The sequence below is a fragment of the Marmota monax genome, unplaced genomic scaffold (genome assembly GCF_021218885.2).
Source record: "Marmota monax isolate L192 unplaced genomic scaffold, Marmota_monax_Labrador192_F-V1.1 WCK01_AAM20220418_F8-fsc00007, whole genome shotgun sequence".
Classification (NCBI taxonomy): Eukaryota; Metazoa; Chordata; class Mammalia; order Rodentia; family Sciuridae; genus Marmota; species Marmota monax.
The window spans coordinates 6,860,816-6,876,364 of record NW_026692781.1 but is presented as its reverse complement, the minus strand read 5'-3'; the positions used below and the strand labels follow the sequence as shown (position 1 = coordinate 6,876,364).

The window sequence follows — 15,549 nt, the reverse complement described above, 5'->3', positions numbered from 1 at the left end:
TTTGCCATACTAATTTACTAATTTGGCAAACCTTTTTTTTTTTTTTTTTTTTTTAAGTTGTCAATGGACCTTTGTATCATATTTATTTATTTATATGTGGTGCTGAGAGTTGAACTCAGTGCCTCACACATGCTAGGCAAGTGCTCTGCCACTGAGCCACAATCTCAGCCCTGGCAAACCTTTTATTAATTTACTTACTCATCCCCAAAGAGTTGATGGGTATATTCAGGAAAGAAAGTTCTAATGTCATTCTCAAGATCTTCAGGAAAACGAACTGTTTAAAAAAATAAAAAATACAGAGATATTAAGGATACTAAAAGTGACAGGAATTTCTATTTCAAGAATTTCACTATAATTAGGATACAAACAACATATTTCTTACTTAAGATGTCACTATTATATAATTTATACTGGATTCTCATAAGATTAGTGAACAATGAAAATGAAAAATGAAAAAGTAAGTTATAGATGAAAATTTTCTAATACTGTCCTCATGGTCAGTGAGGTTATTCAATGGATGCCAACATATCACCTAGCAGATTACTAATTCACAGAAGGAAAGATATCTTTTCACTTTAGATATCTGATAGTCACCACTTTTCTATGTGATATAATAGCATCAACCCTCATTATGGAACAGACCAACATTACATGCCTACTAACTCAACAATATGAAGCACACGGCATCACTTATGAAGTTTTGTTTTATAACCAAGAATGTTTATTCTAACTCTAATAACGGTTTTTAGTCTTCTAATTTACAGGAAATACAGATAATAATGAAACAAGTTAAACACCACCAAAAGGAAACAAGACAAATCCAGAATGTAGATTTGTTTAATAATTCTATGCAATAACTTTACACTTCCACAGAAATCCATAGCATGGCAAGGGAGAAATGCCTAAGGAGGGAGGGAGTCCACTCTAGATTAAGAGAGATTAAAAAATATTAAAACCAAATGCACCAGGGGCTTGGGAGGCTGAGACAGGAAAATTGCGAGTTCAAAACCAGCCTCAGCAAAAGCTAGATGCTGAGCAACTCAGTGAGACCCTGTCTCTAAATAAAATTCAAAATACGGCTGGGGATGTGGCTCAGTGGTCAACTGCTCCTGAGTTCAATCCCCAGTAGGGGGGGGGGTTGGGCAAAAACAAATGCAGTACATGGAGCTGGGGGGATACAGCTCAGTGATAGACTGCTTTGTCTAGCACATGTAACGCCCTGTGTTTGATCCCCAGTATTGTAAAAACAAAAGCCAATGCAGTTCATGATTCTTGATTGGAATTTGCTTTTAATTAAATTTTATAAAGCTATTATAGAATTGAAGGCAGAATACAAAATTACAGGATATTGAAGGATTACCTTTAAATTTTCTTAGCTCTGATAAGAAAATTATAGTTTTCTTATATATAGTTTGGCATTATAGTTTTATACACACACACACACACACACATATATATATATATACATGTTAATGCTCATATATTAGGAAATGTACTGTGAGGGAGGCGTCATGATATTCAGAAACCTACTTTTCAAATAATTCAGCAAAAATACACACAATAAAGCAAATATGGCAGAATGTAAATTTGATTCTAGGTGTTGGATATAGGTGAGTATTGTTTTATTCTCTCAACTTCTCCATGTGTTTGAAATTGCTCACAATAAAAATTGAAAGAAAAAAAAAGACAAGACCTGGGCCAATATAGTCAGATGTTAAGATATGAAAAAGTGGAGAGATGGGATCACAGATACTCATTAGTTTGCTTTGTTTTTTGTGTGTAATCTTTCAAAGTTAATAAAAAGTAGTCCAATATGTCCAGACTCATTAACTTAAAATTTTCCAACTGTTAAATCTTGAATGTTTGAAAATGTTTCACTATCTCTTAGAAATTTGAAAAACCAATTTCAAACTACTGCTTTTAATATGTATATTATATCACCATTTGCATGGGTAAAGAAGCTGAGGCAGGAGGATTGCACGTTCAAAGCCAGCCTTAGCAACTTAGTGAGGCTCTAAGCAACTAGTGAGACCCTGTCTCAAAAAATAAAAAGATGGGACTGCGTATGTAGCTCAGTGGTAGAGCGCTTGCCTAGCATGTGTGAAGCACTGGGTTTGATCCTCAGCACCACATAAAAATAAAATAAATAGGGCTGGAGTTGTAGCTCAGTGGTGGAGCACTTGACTGGCATGTGTGAGGCCCTGGGTTTGATCCTCAGCACCACATATAAATAAATAAAGTAAAAAGATCCATTGACAACTATATATATACAAATATATATATATACATACACACACATGTTATATATATAAACTAAATAAATAAAATAAAGGTATTGTGTCCATCTACAATTTTAAAAAACTTTAAAAAATAAATTTAAAAAGGTCTGGGGTTGTGGCTCAGTGGTTAAGCACTCCTGGATTCAATCCCTGGTACCAAAAAATAAAAAATAGTCACTAAAAATTTTCCTTCCAGGAAAACCTCCAACATTAACATTCTGGGGGAAAATGGAAGCTTAAAGCCTGCTACACTAAATGGCACATTATTGCTATGTAGAACACAGGGCTTGCAATAAATCTTTCGTTTGAACATATGTTCTATTGTTTCTACTTCTATATATAGTTCCCATTCTTTCTGGTTTTCAGACTTATTTTAGGTTTTGAGGGACAAGATACATACAAGAAGATACGTGTTGTTAGCCAAAAGCAAAAATAAGAAATCACCAAAGCACATTAATCAATTTTAAGCTTGTTTAATAAATACTTAAGCATTTAACATGTGTAAAATCTGTTGACAGGTGCTCACAATGTACATATAAGTGGCTTCTAACCCTCAAGTAGTTTCAGAGTTGCTGCCACACATTTCCCATAGTATCTGATTGTATTATGGATTATTACTAAATTTACTTATAATTCTGTGTTCTTTAACTGAAATCTTAGTGTTCTAGCCAACACATTTTCTCCTGACAGTGTGAATGGATAAGTTTAATTATATTATTTTAAAACATAGGGGTAGCTCCAGTTTGGGGGCAACATTCTTATCAGCACCAGCAATCTACAGAGTTAGGGGTCTCAATATTATAATACACCCTGGAGACAACATAATTAATCTCATTACACTATCTAATCCTATTGATTTCCTAAATTATCTCTCATCCCCATACAATAGTGTAAAACTACTTATCTAATGCAGTTTCTCATCCTTCCCCTAACTTCCAGTAAGTAATCACTGTGAAACTAGTGGGTCAGTTTTGTACATGAGAAGACACAGAAAATCAGAATAGTATTAAATTTATTCAGTAGACGGGTGGTTAGAAAACTTTGTGACAAAGAAAACTCAAGGCACATAAAGCTTCACTGGTGAAGTCTATCAAACATTTAAAGGAGGGGTAATACCAATAATACAACCATGTGATGTTTTGATACATGTGTACCTTGTGTAATATTTAAATCAGATTAAACATATATATCTTCTCAAACATTTATTACTACTTTATGGTAAATGTATCCAAAATCCTTTCTTCTAGTTTTTTTTTTTTTTTAGTTGTAAATGGACCCAATACTTTTATTTTATTTATTATATGTTTACATGTGGTGCTGAGAATTGAACCCCGGGCCTCCCACATACTAGGCAAGTTCTCTACCACTGAGCAACAACCTCAGCCCTCTTCTAGTTTTTTAACACATAGTAATTATTAACTATAATCGACATACTATACAAGAGCACCCAGAACTTCTTATTCCTCTTTAACTATAACTTAGTACTCACGGATCAATCTCTCCCCATTCCTCCCTCCCAGAAAATATTCTGACTTGAGTAAAAATAAAAACACAACACAGGGCTGGGGATATATATGGCTCAGTGGAAGAGCATTTACCAAGTATGTTGGAAGGCCCTGAGTTCCATTCCCAGCACCACAAAATAAATGAGTAAATACAAATTTTTTTTTAAACCCACAATAGAATTAGTGGATGCAAGCAAATCAGTATTTAGAAGTAAATTTAAACATTAATGCTAACATTAGAAAAGAAAAGCTTAGATAAGCACAGTGGCATATGCCTGTAATCCCAGATATTCCAAAGGCTGAGGCAAGAATATCGCAAGTTTGAGGCAAGGCTCAACAACTTAGCAAGACGCTGTCTCAAAAAATAAAAAGGGCTGTGGATATAATTCAATGGCACAGTGCCCCTGAGTTTAATGTCCATTACCTAACACAAAAAATAAAATAAAAAGTTTAAATGGACTGAAATTTTTAAAGTAAATTAACCCAAAATAAGAATAAAAAAATTAAAGATTAAAAATAGAAAACAAACAACAGAGAGAAGCAACTAAAAAGATTAATAAGCTTGTAGGTAAATTTATCAAGAAAAAGAAAAAATATGAATTACCAATATCTACAAGAAGGGATCTTCTTGGTAATAGATTCCATAGCCATTTAGATGTTAATAGGGGAGCTGTAAAGTGGTAAAGGGCTCATACAGCATGCAAAAGGCCCTAGGTTCAACCCCTACCATGCACGCTGGTAATAAAAAACATTTTAAACAACTTTCTGGTAAGAATGTTGGATGAAACATACAAATTACTTAAAAGACAAAAACTATAAAAACATAAGGAGAGCTGGGCGTGGTGCCACATGCCCATAATCCTAGCGGCTTGGGAGGCTGAGACAGGAAGTTTGAGGGTTCAAAGCCAGCCTCAGCAACGGTGAGGTACTAAGCAACTCAGTGAGACCTGTCTCTAAATAAAATATAAAATAGGGCTGGGGATGTGGCTCAGTGGTTGAATGCCTGAGTTCAATCCCTAGTAATACCCCACCGCCCCCTCCCCAAAAAAAGAAACATAAGGAGACATAGAAAACCAGAATAGTATTAAATGTATTCACTGGATTTGTGGTTAAAAACCCTTTGACAAAGAAAACTCAAGATACATAAGGCTCTGCTACAAACATGTATAGAAGGAATAATAATGAATCTTATATAAACTCTTCTCAAAGAAAAGTAAGTTATTAACTCATTTTATGGACCAGCAAAACTTTGACACCAAAATTGAACAAGGACATAAGAGAAACCATTACCTCCCATGAACAAAGATGCAAAAATTCTTACCAAAATATTATCAAGCTGAATCCAGCAAAGTAGGAAAAGATAATGTAGTAGCATATAAAACTAATTTAACAATTAAAAATCCATTAAGTAATTCATGTTACCAGAATCAAAGAAAAAAATCATATAATGATTTATGAATCATAAAATAATCATATAATGATCTCAACAAAGAAAAACATTAGTCAGAACACAACACTCATTCGTGACAAAAACTTATCAAATTAGGAAAAGAAGGAAATTTCCTCAGTCTGACAACATACATTAAAACATCTACAGCTAGATGGGTATGGTCACTTGTAATCTTAGCTACCTGGGAGGCTGAAGCAGGAGAATCACTAGTTTGATGCCAGCCTGAGCAACTTAGCTAGACCCTTTCAAAATAAATTTTTAAAAAGTCTGTGGATGTAGCTCAGTGGTAGAGCATTTGCCTATTATCCACAAGGCCCTGAGTTTCATCTCTTGCATCATGACAAGAACAGAACAGAAAAGATCCTACAGATAATACCAAACTTAATTGTGAAAAGTTCAATATTTTCCTATTTAAACTGAGAATAAGGCAAAAAAGTCTGCTCTACCACCTCCATTTGGCATTAAAATAGAGGTCCTGTACCATATAATCAGATTTTAAACATGGAAACTAAGACATATGGACAGAAAAAAAAAAAGCTAAAATTGCCTTTGTTAATAGATAATAGGATTGCTTACTGAGCGTCTCACTAAATTGCTGAGGCTGGCCTTGAACTTGCTATCCTACTGCTTCAGCCTCTGGTTTCACTGGGAATAAAGGCATATACCACTATCACACTACTATTTATATATATATATATATATATATATATATATATCATCTCAATAGATGTTTAATGGTGTTGAAGAACACAAAGAATTGCACAAACTGACATTATGTGAATGTAAGTTCAAATACACACGAAAGAATTGAAAGAAATTTTTAAAATCTACTGTATTCTAAAGCATCAAAAAGCTAAAGACATAGATTTACTCATATATATTTAACAAAACATGTGAGATTGAAAACATTTGCAGATTATAGAGATATGCCACATTCATGGATTAGAAAGCTCAAAATAACAAAGACAACAATTTTCTCCACATTCATTTATAGATTTCAGTGTAATCTCAATTAACCCAGAAGTTTTTGAATAGAAATTAATAGAATGATTCCAAAACATACATGGAAATGAAGTAAAAAATAATCAAAACAATCTTGGAAAAAGAACAAAAGATGGAGTACTCACACTATCAAGATTAAATATAAACTTACACTAATTAAGACATTATGATATTGGCAGAATACACAAATAAATCAATGGATGAGAATAGAAGCCAGATGGAGGGCTATACTTACAAGGTCAATTTATTTTTGTCAAAGCACTGAAGCATTCACACAAATTATACTGGTATAAATGACTATATACATAGAAGAACAAACTTTGATTCCCTTCCTTATATTGTACATGAAAAGTAACATGAGATGTATCATACACCTAATTGTAAATAGTTAAAACTACAAAGCTTTCAGAAGAAAACAAGTGATATCATCATGATCTCCTTGGGGTAGGCAAACATTTTAGGCAAGAACCAAAGAACACTAATGTAAGTTTTAAGGATAAATTGGGGAAAAATAAATTGAATTTCATCAACACTGAAAGCTTTTGCTTATTAAGACACTGTTTAGAATATGAATAGGCAAGCCACATACCCACTCAGGGGAAAATATGAACAAAACACATTATCTGCACAAAGGACTCATGTTCAGAATAAACAATAACTACAACTCAACAATAAAAAGATAAACAGCCCAAATAAAAAAATGGGAAAAAATTTCAACAAGTCACAGAAGCAGGTACACAAATGCTCAATAACTACATGAAAAAAAAATATATACCACTATATACCCACTGAATGCCTAAAATTTTAAAAACTGACAACATAAAATGTTGGTGAGGAGCCAGGCATAGTGGCACACTCCTGTAATCCCTCAGCTCGGGAAGCTGAGGCAGGAGGATTGTGAGCTCAAAGTCAGCCTGAGAAAAAGCAAGGCACTAAGCAACTCAGTGAGACTCCGTCTCTAAATAAAATACAAAAAAGGGCTGGGGATGTGGCTCAGTGGTCAAGTGCCCCTGAGTTCAATCCCCAGTATCCACCCCCCAAAAAACTACACTGAGATTCCACCTCACTCCAAATAGAATGGCAGTCATCAAGAATACAAATAACAGCTGGTGCAGTGGCACATGCCTATACTGTAATCCCAGTGGCTTGGGAAGCTGAAGCAGGAGGATCCTGAGTTCAAAGCCAGCCTCAGCAACTTAGCAAGGCACTAAGCAACTCAGTGAGACCCTGTCTCTAAATAAAATACAAAAAAAGGGGGGCTGGGGATGTGACTCAGTGGTTAAGTGCCTTTGAGGTCAATCCCTGGTACCTCCCCCCACCAAAAAAAGAATACAAATAACAATAAATTTAAAATGCTGGTGAAGATAAGGGGAAGAAGGAACACTTATACACTGTCAGTAGGATTATAAATTAGTATAGCCACTATGAAAATCAGTACAGAGATTACTCAAATCAGTACAGAGATTACTCAAAACACTAGGAATGGAACCACTGTATGACCCAGCTGTACCACTCCTAAGTATTTATCCTGAAGAATTAAAGTCAGCACAGTTTAGTAATACATGAATACCCATGAAAAGCCAAATTACAAAACCAGTCTATGTATTTGTCAACAGATGAATGGATAAAGAAATGTGATATAAACACCACAGAGTTTTATCCAGTCATAAAAAACAAAAATGTAATTTGCGAAAAATAGATGGAATGTAAGGGCAGTATGTGGATTTTTTTTCCCTTTCATATCTGGAAGCTAGAAAAAAGGGAAAAAAGGAGAGGAGGAAATCTCATAAAAATAGAAAGGGGACTACAGGGAAGAGAAAAGAGAGATGTAAGAAAATAAAATTGATCAGATTATATTGTATGCATGTACAAATATGTAACAAATCCCATTATTACATATAATTATAATGCATTTGTTAAAAAAAGATTAGAAAATAGAAATTGGTGATGCAAAATAATCTTTAATTATCAAATTTTAAAATGGTCAAAAACACAGTAAAAAACCCAGAAATATTGGAAAGAATGTGGAGAAACTAGAACTTTTGTGCACTGTTTTTAGGAACATAAAATGGTGTGGTAGCAATGGAAAACAATATGGCAGTTCCACTAAGAATTAAAAATAGAATTACCTTGAGACTACAGATGTAGCTCAGTGGTAAAGTGTGTAGTTAGCATAAATGAAGCCCTAGGTTCAATCCCAGCACCCTCCCCCCAAATTACCAGCAATACAACTTCTGGGTATATCCAAAATAACCCAAAGCAGGGTCTTGCAGAAATATTTTTTTTTTACCTATTTTCATTATAGCATTATTCACAATAGACAAGAAGTGGAAGCAACCCAACATCTATCAACAGCTGAGTAGATAAATAAAATATGGTATACGCATAAAATGGAATATTATTCACCCTTAAAAAGAAAGGAAATCCTGTCACATGCCAAAACATGAATGAGCCTTGAGAACATAATGCTAAGTGAAATAAGTCACAAAAAAGCAAATACCTTTCACTTATATGAGGTATTGCAACTCCAGAAATGAAAATAAAATGGTGATTGCCAGCTCTAGAGAGGAAGCAATAGCGAATTTTTTTTACAGGTTCAGAGTTTCAGTTTTGCAAGATGAAAAGTTCTGGAGATCCACAGCACAACGATGTAAAAATACTTAACATCACTGACCTGTACACTTGAAAATGGTAAAGATCAAAAACCTGTCACTGCTGGGTGCAGTGGTGCACACCTGTAATCCCAGTGGCTCAGGAGGCTGAGATAAGAGGATTGCTGGGCAACTCATTGAGACTCAACAGGGTTGGGGATGTGGCTCAGGGCCCTGGGTTCAATCTCTGGTACCCCCCACACCCAAAGAAACAAAACCTGTCACCAAGTGATGCAAGCCTGTAGTCCCAGCTATAGGATGCTGAGATAGAAGGGTCACATGAGCCCAGGAGTTTCAGGGCAGCCTAGGCAATATAGCAAAACCCTATCTCAAACAACAACAAACAAAATGGTAAATATGGTAAATTTTATGGTTTTTACCACAATTTAAAACATCAGTTGAGGTGGGGTAACACAGTAAATCCATAGAATACATATACATGACCAAAAAGAAAAGCTATTCCATTTCATTGCAAATTAAAACAAGAAACTATTTTTCACCTACTAGCAAGATAAGGGTTTTGGTTTTTTGCTTTAAATAATATGCAATGTTGACCAGGAAAGAGGTAAAAGGGTAATTTCAAAAAATGCTGGTGCAAGTATAGGTACTTTTTTAGAATGCAATTTGGAAATCGCTACTAAAATACAATATGTTCATATCCCCTTCATCTAACACTGTGGTCCTCAAAAGAGGGACACCTTTATTCACTGTCCGTAGGGAGTGTTTGGTAATAGCTGATGATATTTTTGGTTGCTAAAACCATAGGGAAGGGGCTGGGGATGTGGCTCAAGCGGTAGGGCGCTCGCCTGGCATGCGTGCAGCCCGGGTTCGATCCTCAGCACCACATACAAACAAAGATGTTTGTCCGCCAAGAACTGAAAAATAAAATATTAAAAAATCCTCTCTCTCTCTCTCTCTCTTTAAAAAAAAAAAAAAAAGTTTTTTAAAAAAATAAAACCATAGGGAAGTGTTAAAGGCATTCAGTTAGTAGAGACCAGGAATATTATGTTAAACAACATACAATACATAGGACAGTTCCCTACAACAAAAAAATTATATAACCCAAAATGTCAGGAATGCTGGAGTTGAGAAACTCTGCCCTAACATTCCAATTTCTAGTCATACATTGTATCAAACAATCACAGAAATGGATGAAGGATATAAATGGATATTTGTTATAAAGTTATTTTTAATAGTAAAAGAGAAGCAAACCACAAATGTCAAGAGGAAATACTTAAAATAAGCAATTTATGATACCACCATACTGTATTACATAATTTAAGATATAATAGTGAATAATATTTAAGACACTGTTAAGCTACATTAAAAAGCCTATACAAGAGAATCCTGGTTTCAGAAAAATAAATTAAAATACGTGCACACAAAAAATCTAGATCAGGGCTGGGGTTGTGGCTCAGTGGCAGAGCGCTTGCCTAGCACATGTAAGGCACTGGGTTCAATTCTCAAAAATATAGGTCCACTGACAACTAAATATTAAAAAAAAATCTAGATTAGTATTTTCTCTGTAGTTAGTGTTCAGGAAATGTTAACCTCTGTCATCTTTATACTTGTTATATTTGCACTGTTTTCAGCAATTGGCATCTACTGAGTATTTTCTATACGTCAAGTTGTTTAAGCAGTTTATTTGTACTTAACATTTACTCTTCACAACTACGAAATTCTATTAAATCCATTTTATAGATGAGGAAACAGAGACATAAAAAGTAACAGAAATGTTTCATGGTCATATTTTTCCACTTAAGTGTACAATTTTAGTAAGTTGAGTTGTGCCACAATCTAATTTTAAAACATTTCTATCATCCCCAAAAGGAACTTCATGCCTATCTACAGTTCTCTGTTCCTACCTCCAGCAACAGGCAACCATTAATCTACTTTGTATCTCTACAAATCTGTCTTTTTCAAACACTGCATACAAATGGAATTATATAATATGACTGGTTTTGTCTAACTACTTTCACTTAGCATGACTTTGAGGTTCATTCACCTTGTGATAGGCTATCTGAACATCATTCCTTTTATTGTCAAATAGTATTTAATCATATAAATACATCATATTTTATCCTTTTACCAGCTAATGTGTATCTGGACTGTTATCATTTGTTGGCTGTTGTAAACAATGCTTCTATGAATTTTTTTTTTTTTTTTAAGAGAGAGAGGGGAGAGGAAAGAGAGAGAGAGGGAGAGGGAGAGAGAGAGAGAGAATTTTTTTAATATTTATTTTTTAGTTTTCGGTGGACACAACATCTTTGTTTGTATGTGGTGCTGAGAATGGAACCTGAGCCGCATGCATGCCAGGCGAGCGTGCTACCACTTGAGCCACATCCCCAGCCTATAAATGTTTTCACATACAAGCCTTTCATGTATTTCATTTCTCTTAGGTAGACACTTACAAGTAAAAATGAGTCATATAGTTAATTTTTTAAGAAAAAGTGCCAAACTTCTTTCTAAAAATGACATTGTTTCATATTCCTACCAGCAATAGATGAGTTTTTCTCCACATCTTCATTAATACTTGTTATTATCTATAATTATTTTTAAGACTCTGAGACCTGCCAGGCACAGTGACACCTGCCTGTAATCCTAGCAACTGAAGTAGGAGGCTCAGGTAGGAGATCCTAAGTTTGAGGCCAGTCTCATCAACTTATCAAGATGCTTTCTCTGCAACCATCAAAAAAAAAAAAAAAGGCACCCTTGAGGCTGAATCCCCAGCACCCCCCCCCCAAAACAAAAAAAAATGAGTCCACATATACCTGTGACTTTTTGTATCTTTCCCATATTTTAAACTTTCTCCCTCAAACATTTCCACTCTATGACATAAATCAAGCCTGCATAAAATCTGGCTATATTCAATAAATGCAGAAAACTATAAATTTACATAAATAACTGTTCTTACATAAAATTCTACTTCAAATTTTACAAGAAATCATATATGCATACATATTATGTAAATTATATTACTTAGAAATGGCATACATACCTAATTTTAGTTCAATTGCTGTATTGGTGTTACATTTATACTCTGCCAGCTTCTTCTCCACTGCACTCTTGTATTCTACCAAAAACTTCTCCATAGCACCAAATCCTAAGAGAAAAGGGATTTTACAAGGTTTGGTTAGAAGTGATTTAAATAATCAAATCTGTGGCTGGGGTTGTGGCTCAGTTATAGAGTGTTCGCCTAGTACATGTAAGGCACTAGGTTCGATCCTCAGCACCACATAAAAATGAAATAAAGATATTAAAAAATAATAATAATCAAATCTACAAGTAGGATTCTCATTAGAAGTCGGAAAAGGCAGCTGGCATGGTGAAACACACCTATAATCCCAGCAATCTGGGAGGTGAGGCAGAAGAATCACAAGTTTGAGGCCAGCTTGGGCAACTTAGCAAGACCTTGTTTGAAAATAAAATTTTATAAAAGGTTTGCGATAGGGGTTGGGGTTGTAGCTCAGTGATAGAGTGCTTGCCTATCATGTGTCAGGCACTGGGTTCAATCGTTAGCACCACATAAAAAAATAAATGAATAAAATAAAATTTAAAAAATTTCTTTAAAAAGGTTGTGATAAAACATTTACCTGGCATGTGCAAGAACCTGGGTTCAATCCCCAATACAAACAAACAAATAAATAAATGTCATTCTCCATATAGTCCTCAAAAAAAAAAAAAAAAGGGGGAAAAAATACTGAACATGAATGCCTCATTACAAAAAAGAAAGGAAAAAAAAAAGTTTTGAAATAGAGGCTTTATGAAGTAGGCATGCTTTATGTGAGTAAACCTGAAAATTAGCTCACATTTCCAAACATTTAATATTAATATAATTTACCCAAAAGGATTTATATATAAATAGCCTTTATAAAAGGAAATGTAGAGCTAGGTTGTAGCTCAGTGGTACAGCACATGCTTAGCATGCACAAGGCCCTGAGTTCACTTCCCAGTGTCATCCCCCGAACCCCCTCCAAAATATAATGCTAAAGGATGTAACTGCTTCCATTATCATATATAAGAAACAAAATGAGAATGTCCTTTGATAATTATGATAGTATTTCATTTCTAACTATTCAAATTCTACAGAGTGCTGAAAATTAACTGTAAAAAACTGATAATGCATGGGTTACCTCAAGATATACAAATAACTGGTATTGTGGTTACCTCTGGAGTAACAGAAGAATAGGGATGGGTAAGAAGGGGAAAAAAATCTTTTTTTTTTTGGGGGGGGGGAGCGTTTTACCCAGGATTGAACCCAAGGGCACTTAACCCCTGAAATCACATACCCCAATCCTCTTTATTTTTTATTTTGAGACAGGGTCTCCCTAAGTTGCTTAAGGCCTCACTCGCAAAGCTGATGAGGCTGGCATTGAACTTGCAATCCTCTTGCCTCCTCATGGAGCAGGGATGGAGAAGTGGCTAAGTGGTTAAGTGTCCCTGGGTTCAATCCCAAGTACCAAAAAACTATACAGAAAGCCTCCAGAGTCGCTGGGATTACTAGGCATGGGCTACCATGCCTGGCAGAATCTTTCCATTTTATGGGAAAAAAAAAATGTACCATATGTGTATAAAGTAATAAACTGTGGGCTACTAGAATAACCAAATGATTTTACTATATAGTGGTTACCCATTAATATACGTACAACACTGGAAGAAATCATTATTAAGAGAAACTTTCAGGTAAATATGAAGATAAATTTCCTGATAAAATGACCATAAAAATTACTAAAATTGAAGGAGGAAAAAGTGTGGTGACACAGACTGTTAAGACACAGCTAGCTACTAGAGAGACTGAGGCATGAGGAGGATCACTTGGGCCCATAAATTAAAGATCTGCCTGAGCAACACAGAGCACATCTCAAAAAAAATAAAGTCATGAGCAGAAATAAATATGAGGATATGATGTGTCAGAAACTTTAAATGTAGTTAAAACATACACAGAAAATGGAAAGACACCAGGCTTGGTGGCATACAGATGTGGTGGTACGTCCCAGCAGCTTTGAGAGGCTGAAACAGGAGGATTCCAAGTTCAAAGCCAGCCTTAGCGGCACAGCAACTTAGCAAGACTGTCTCACCTTGTGAAATCATATATTAGCTTAATGTCCACAATTCTATAAATTGGTACATCAACTCCATTTCATATTCAAAAACTCAGGCTTATTAAAAGACTTAGTTGAAAAGCATCCAACTACTACCGTGGTGGAGCTGAAATTTGAATTTTGATATAATTCTTAGAAATATGTACACCTTACGCAGGTACATACAATGTACTCCAAGATCCTACAGTGTGTATCTGATAGAACAGTCCCTCCTTCAACATCTCTAGAGCTCATGCTATAGCTTCAAAAGATATGTAATTGGAAAAAAAAAGGAATATATTCACACCAAAACAGCATGAGTACAAGTATATAGTAACAGCAATTATAAATTAACTAAAAGTCGTAAGCTGGAGAGAGCTAAGTGGAAGGAACACAAGAACACAATCCTACTCTAAAAGGGAAGTTTAAATGAAGGAAGAGTACAAGAACAACGTTCTTTCAAAAGGATATTCAAATACGATCCTAGGAATACTAAAGTGTGAGAGACTAAGGAGACAATTACGAAGTCACTCAGGGTACAAGCGAGTGCCCCGGGGCAGGGCGAGGCAGTAAAGAGCTAGTTCGGAAGTTGACTGTAGTAGAAGGTGGACACAAACCTGGAAGAGAATTTGCGAATTAAAATCAGCTGGCGGGAATAGGACCAGATGTAACAGAGCTGAGCTAGCAGTGGGCAAAAGTAACAGGAAGAAAAACAAGCCCCAAAGCATCTGGCACTGTACAAGTCTAAGTCGCTACGCTGTTCCCCAGCCTCTTTGGCCCTCTGCAGGGACCAGGTTGTTCACAGAAGGCGCAGAACCCCCATCAGTAGGGGGCGGAGGCGCTGACCGCGGCCAACAAGAAGATAGGCTCAGAGTTCTGTGCTTCCCGGACAAAGCAGACCTTCTGGAACCCTAGCTAGAACCCGAAAGTTCCAGGCGGGCACTGTCACCGCCGTATTGGCGTTCTTTGCCAAATCTGCCTGTCTCCTCCCCTTGGTAAACTTTTCCCGGGAACTTACCCGCCATTTCCGAGCTGCGAGCACCCGCGGCTGAGGAAGGACGAATCAACCCGCGCGCTCCCGGAGCGGAAATGACCGCACGGTCTGACGAATTTCCCCCGCCCATCCCCAGCGTGACGCAAGCCAATGAAAAGGAAGAGTTTTGAGGCGCGCGGTGGCAGAAGCTCCTCAAGAGGCGGAGCTAACACCGCGCCGAGTGCGCGCTCGGTTGCCTAGCCGCCGCGAGTTCGTTCTGCAACTCTGCAGGCCTAAAGTGGAGGAGGCCTCCGAAGGGACCTTCGTGTTTAGGTGCTCGCGGGATTGTGGAGAGTTTCTTTAGAGTTACTGTTAAGGCACCTTAAGGCTGTTTCTCCTACCGAGCCCCCATGGGTTCTGGAGACTGAAAAACGCTCCTTGGCCGGAACTGTAGATACAGACACCTGAGCCCCAGTTTTACCTAGGTAAAATGTAGGACTTTGGCTTAAGAAGAAATTTTCACTTACTATTTTACTTACATGTACTTTTGCTGAAAATATTATTTTCCTTTTTAATTTTTTTTCTCCCGGTATTGGGTATTAAACACA

General features: G+C 36.1%; 2 protein-coding genes across 3 annotated transcripts in view; one reads left to right on the top strand and one right to left on the bottom strand.

The window, feature by feature from the left end:
• Window positions 1-15,073, bottom strand: part of Hat1 (histone acetyltransferase 1) — a 46,905-nt gene extending 31,832 nt beyond the window's left edge. The window contains exons 1-3 of one of the 2 annotated variants that reach the window (XM_046447608.2): window positions 14,987-15,073; window positions 11,886-11,990; window positions 199-274 (exon numbers count right to left, since the gene is read on the bottom strand). In XM_046447608.2, the coding sequence (XP_046303564.1) occupies window positions 199-274; window positions 11,886-11,990; window positions 14,987-14,993 (188 nt within the window). In that variant the 5' untranslated portion in view covers window positions 14,994-15,073. Of the gene's footprint in view, window positions 1-198; window positions 275-11,885; window positions 11,991-14,585; window positions 14,871-14,986 lie in introns of those variants that run through there. The other variant, XM_046447610.2, reaches the window with a different exon arrangement.
• Window positions 1-15,549, top strand: part of Slc25a12 (solute carrier family 25 member 12) — a 170,514-nt gene that overhangs the window by 44,613 nt on the left and 110,352 nt on the right. The window lies entirely within an intron of this gene.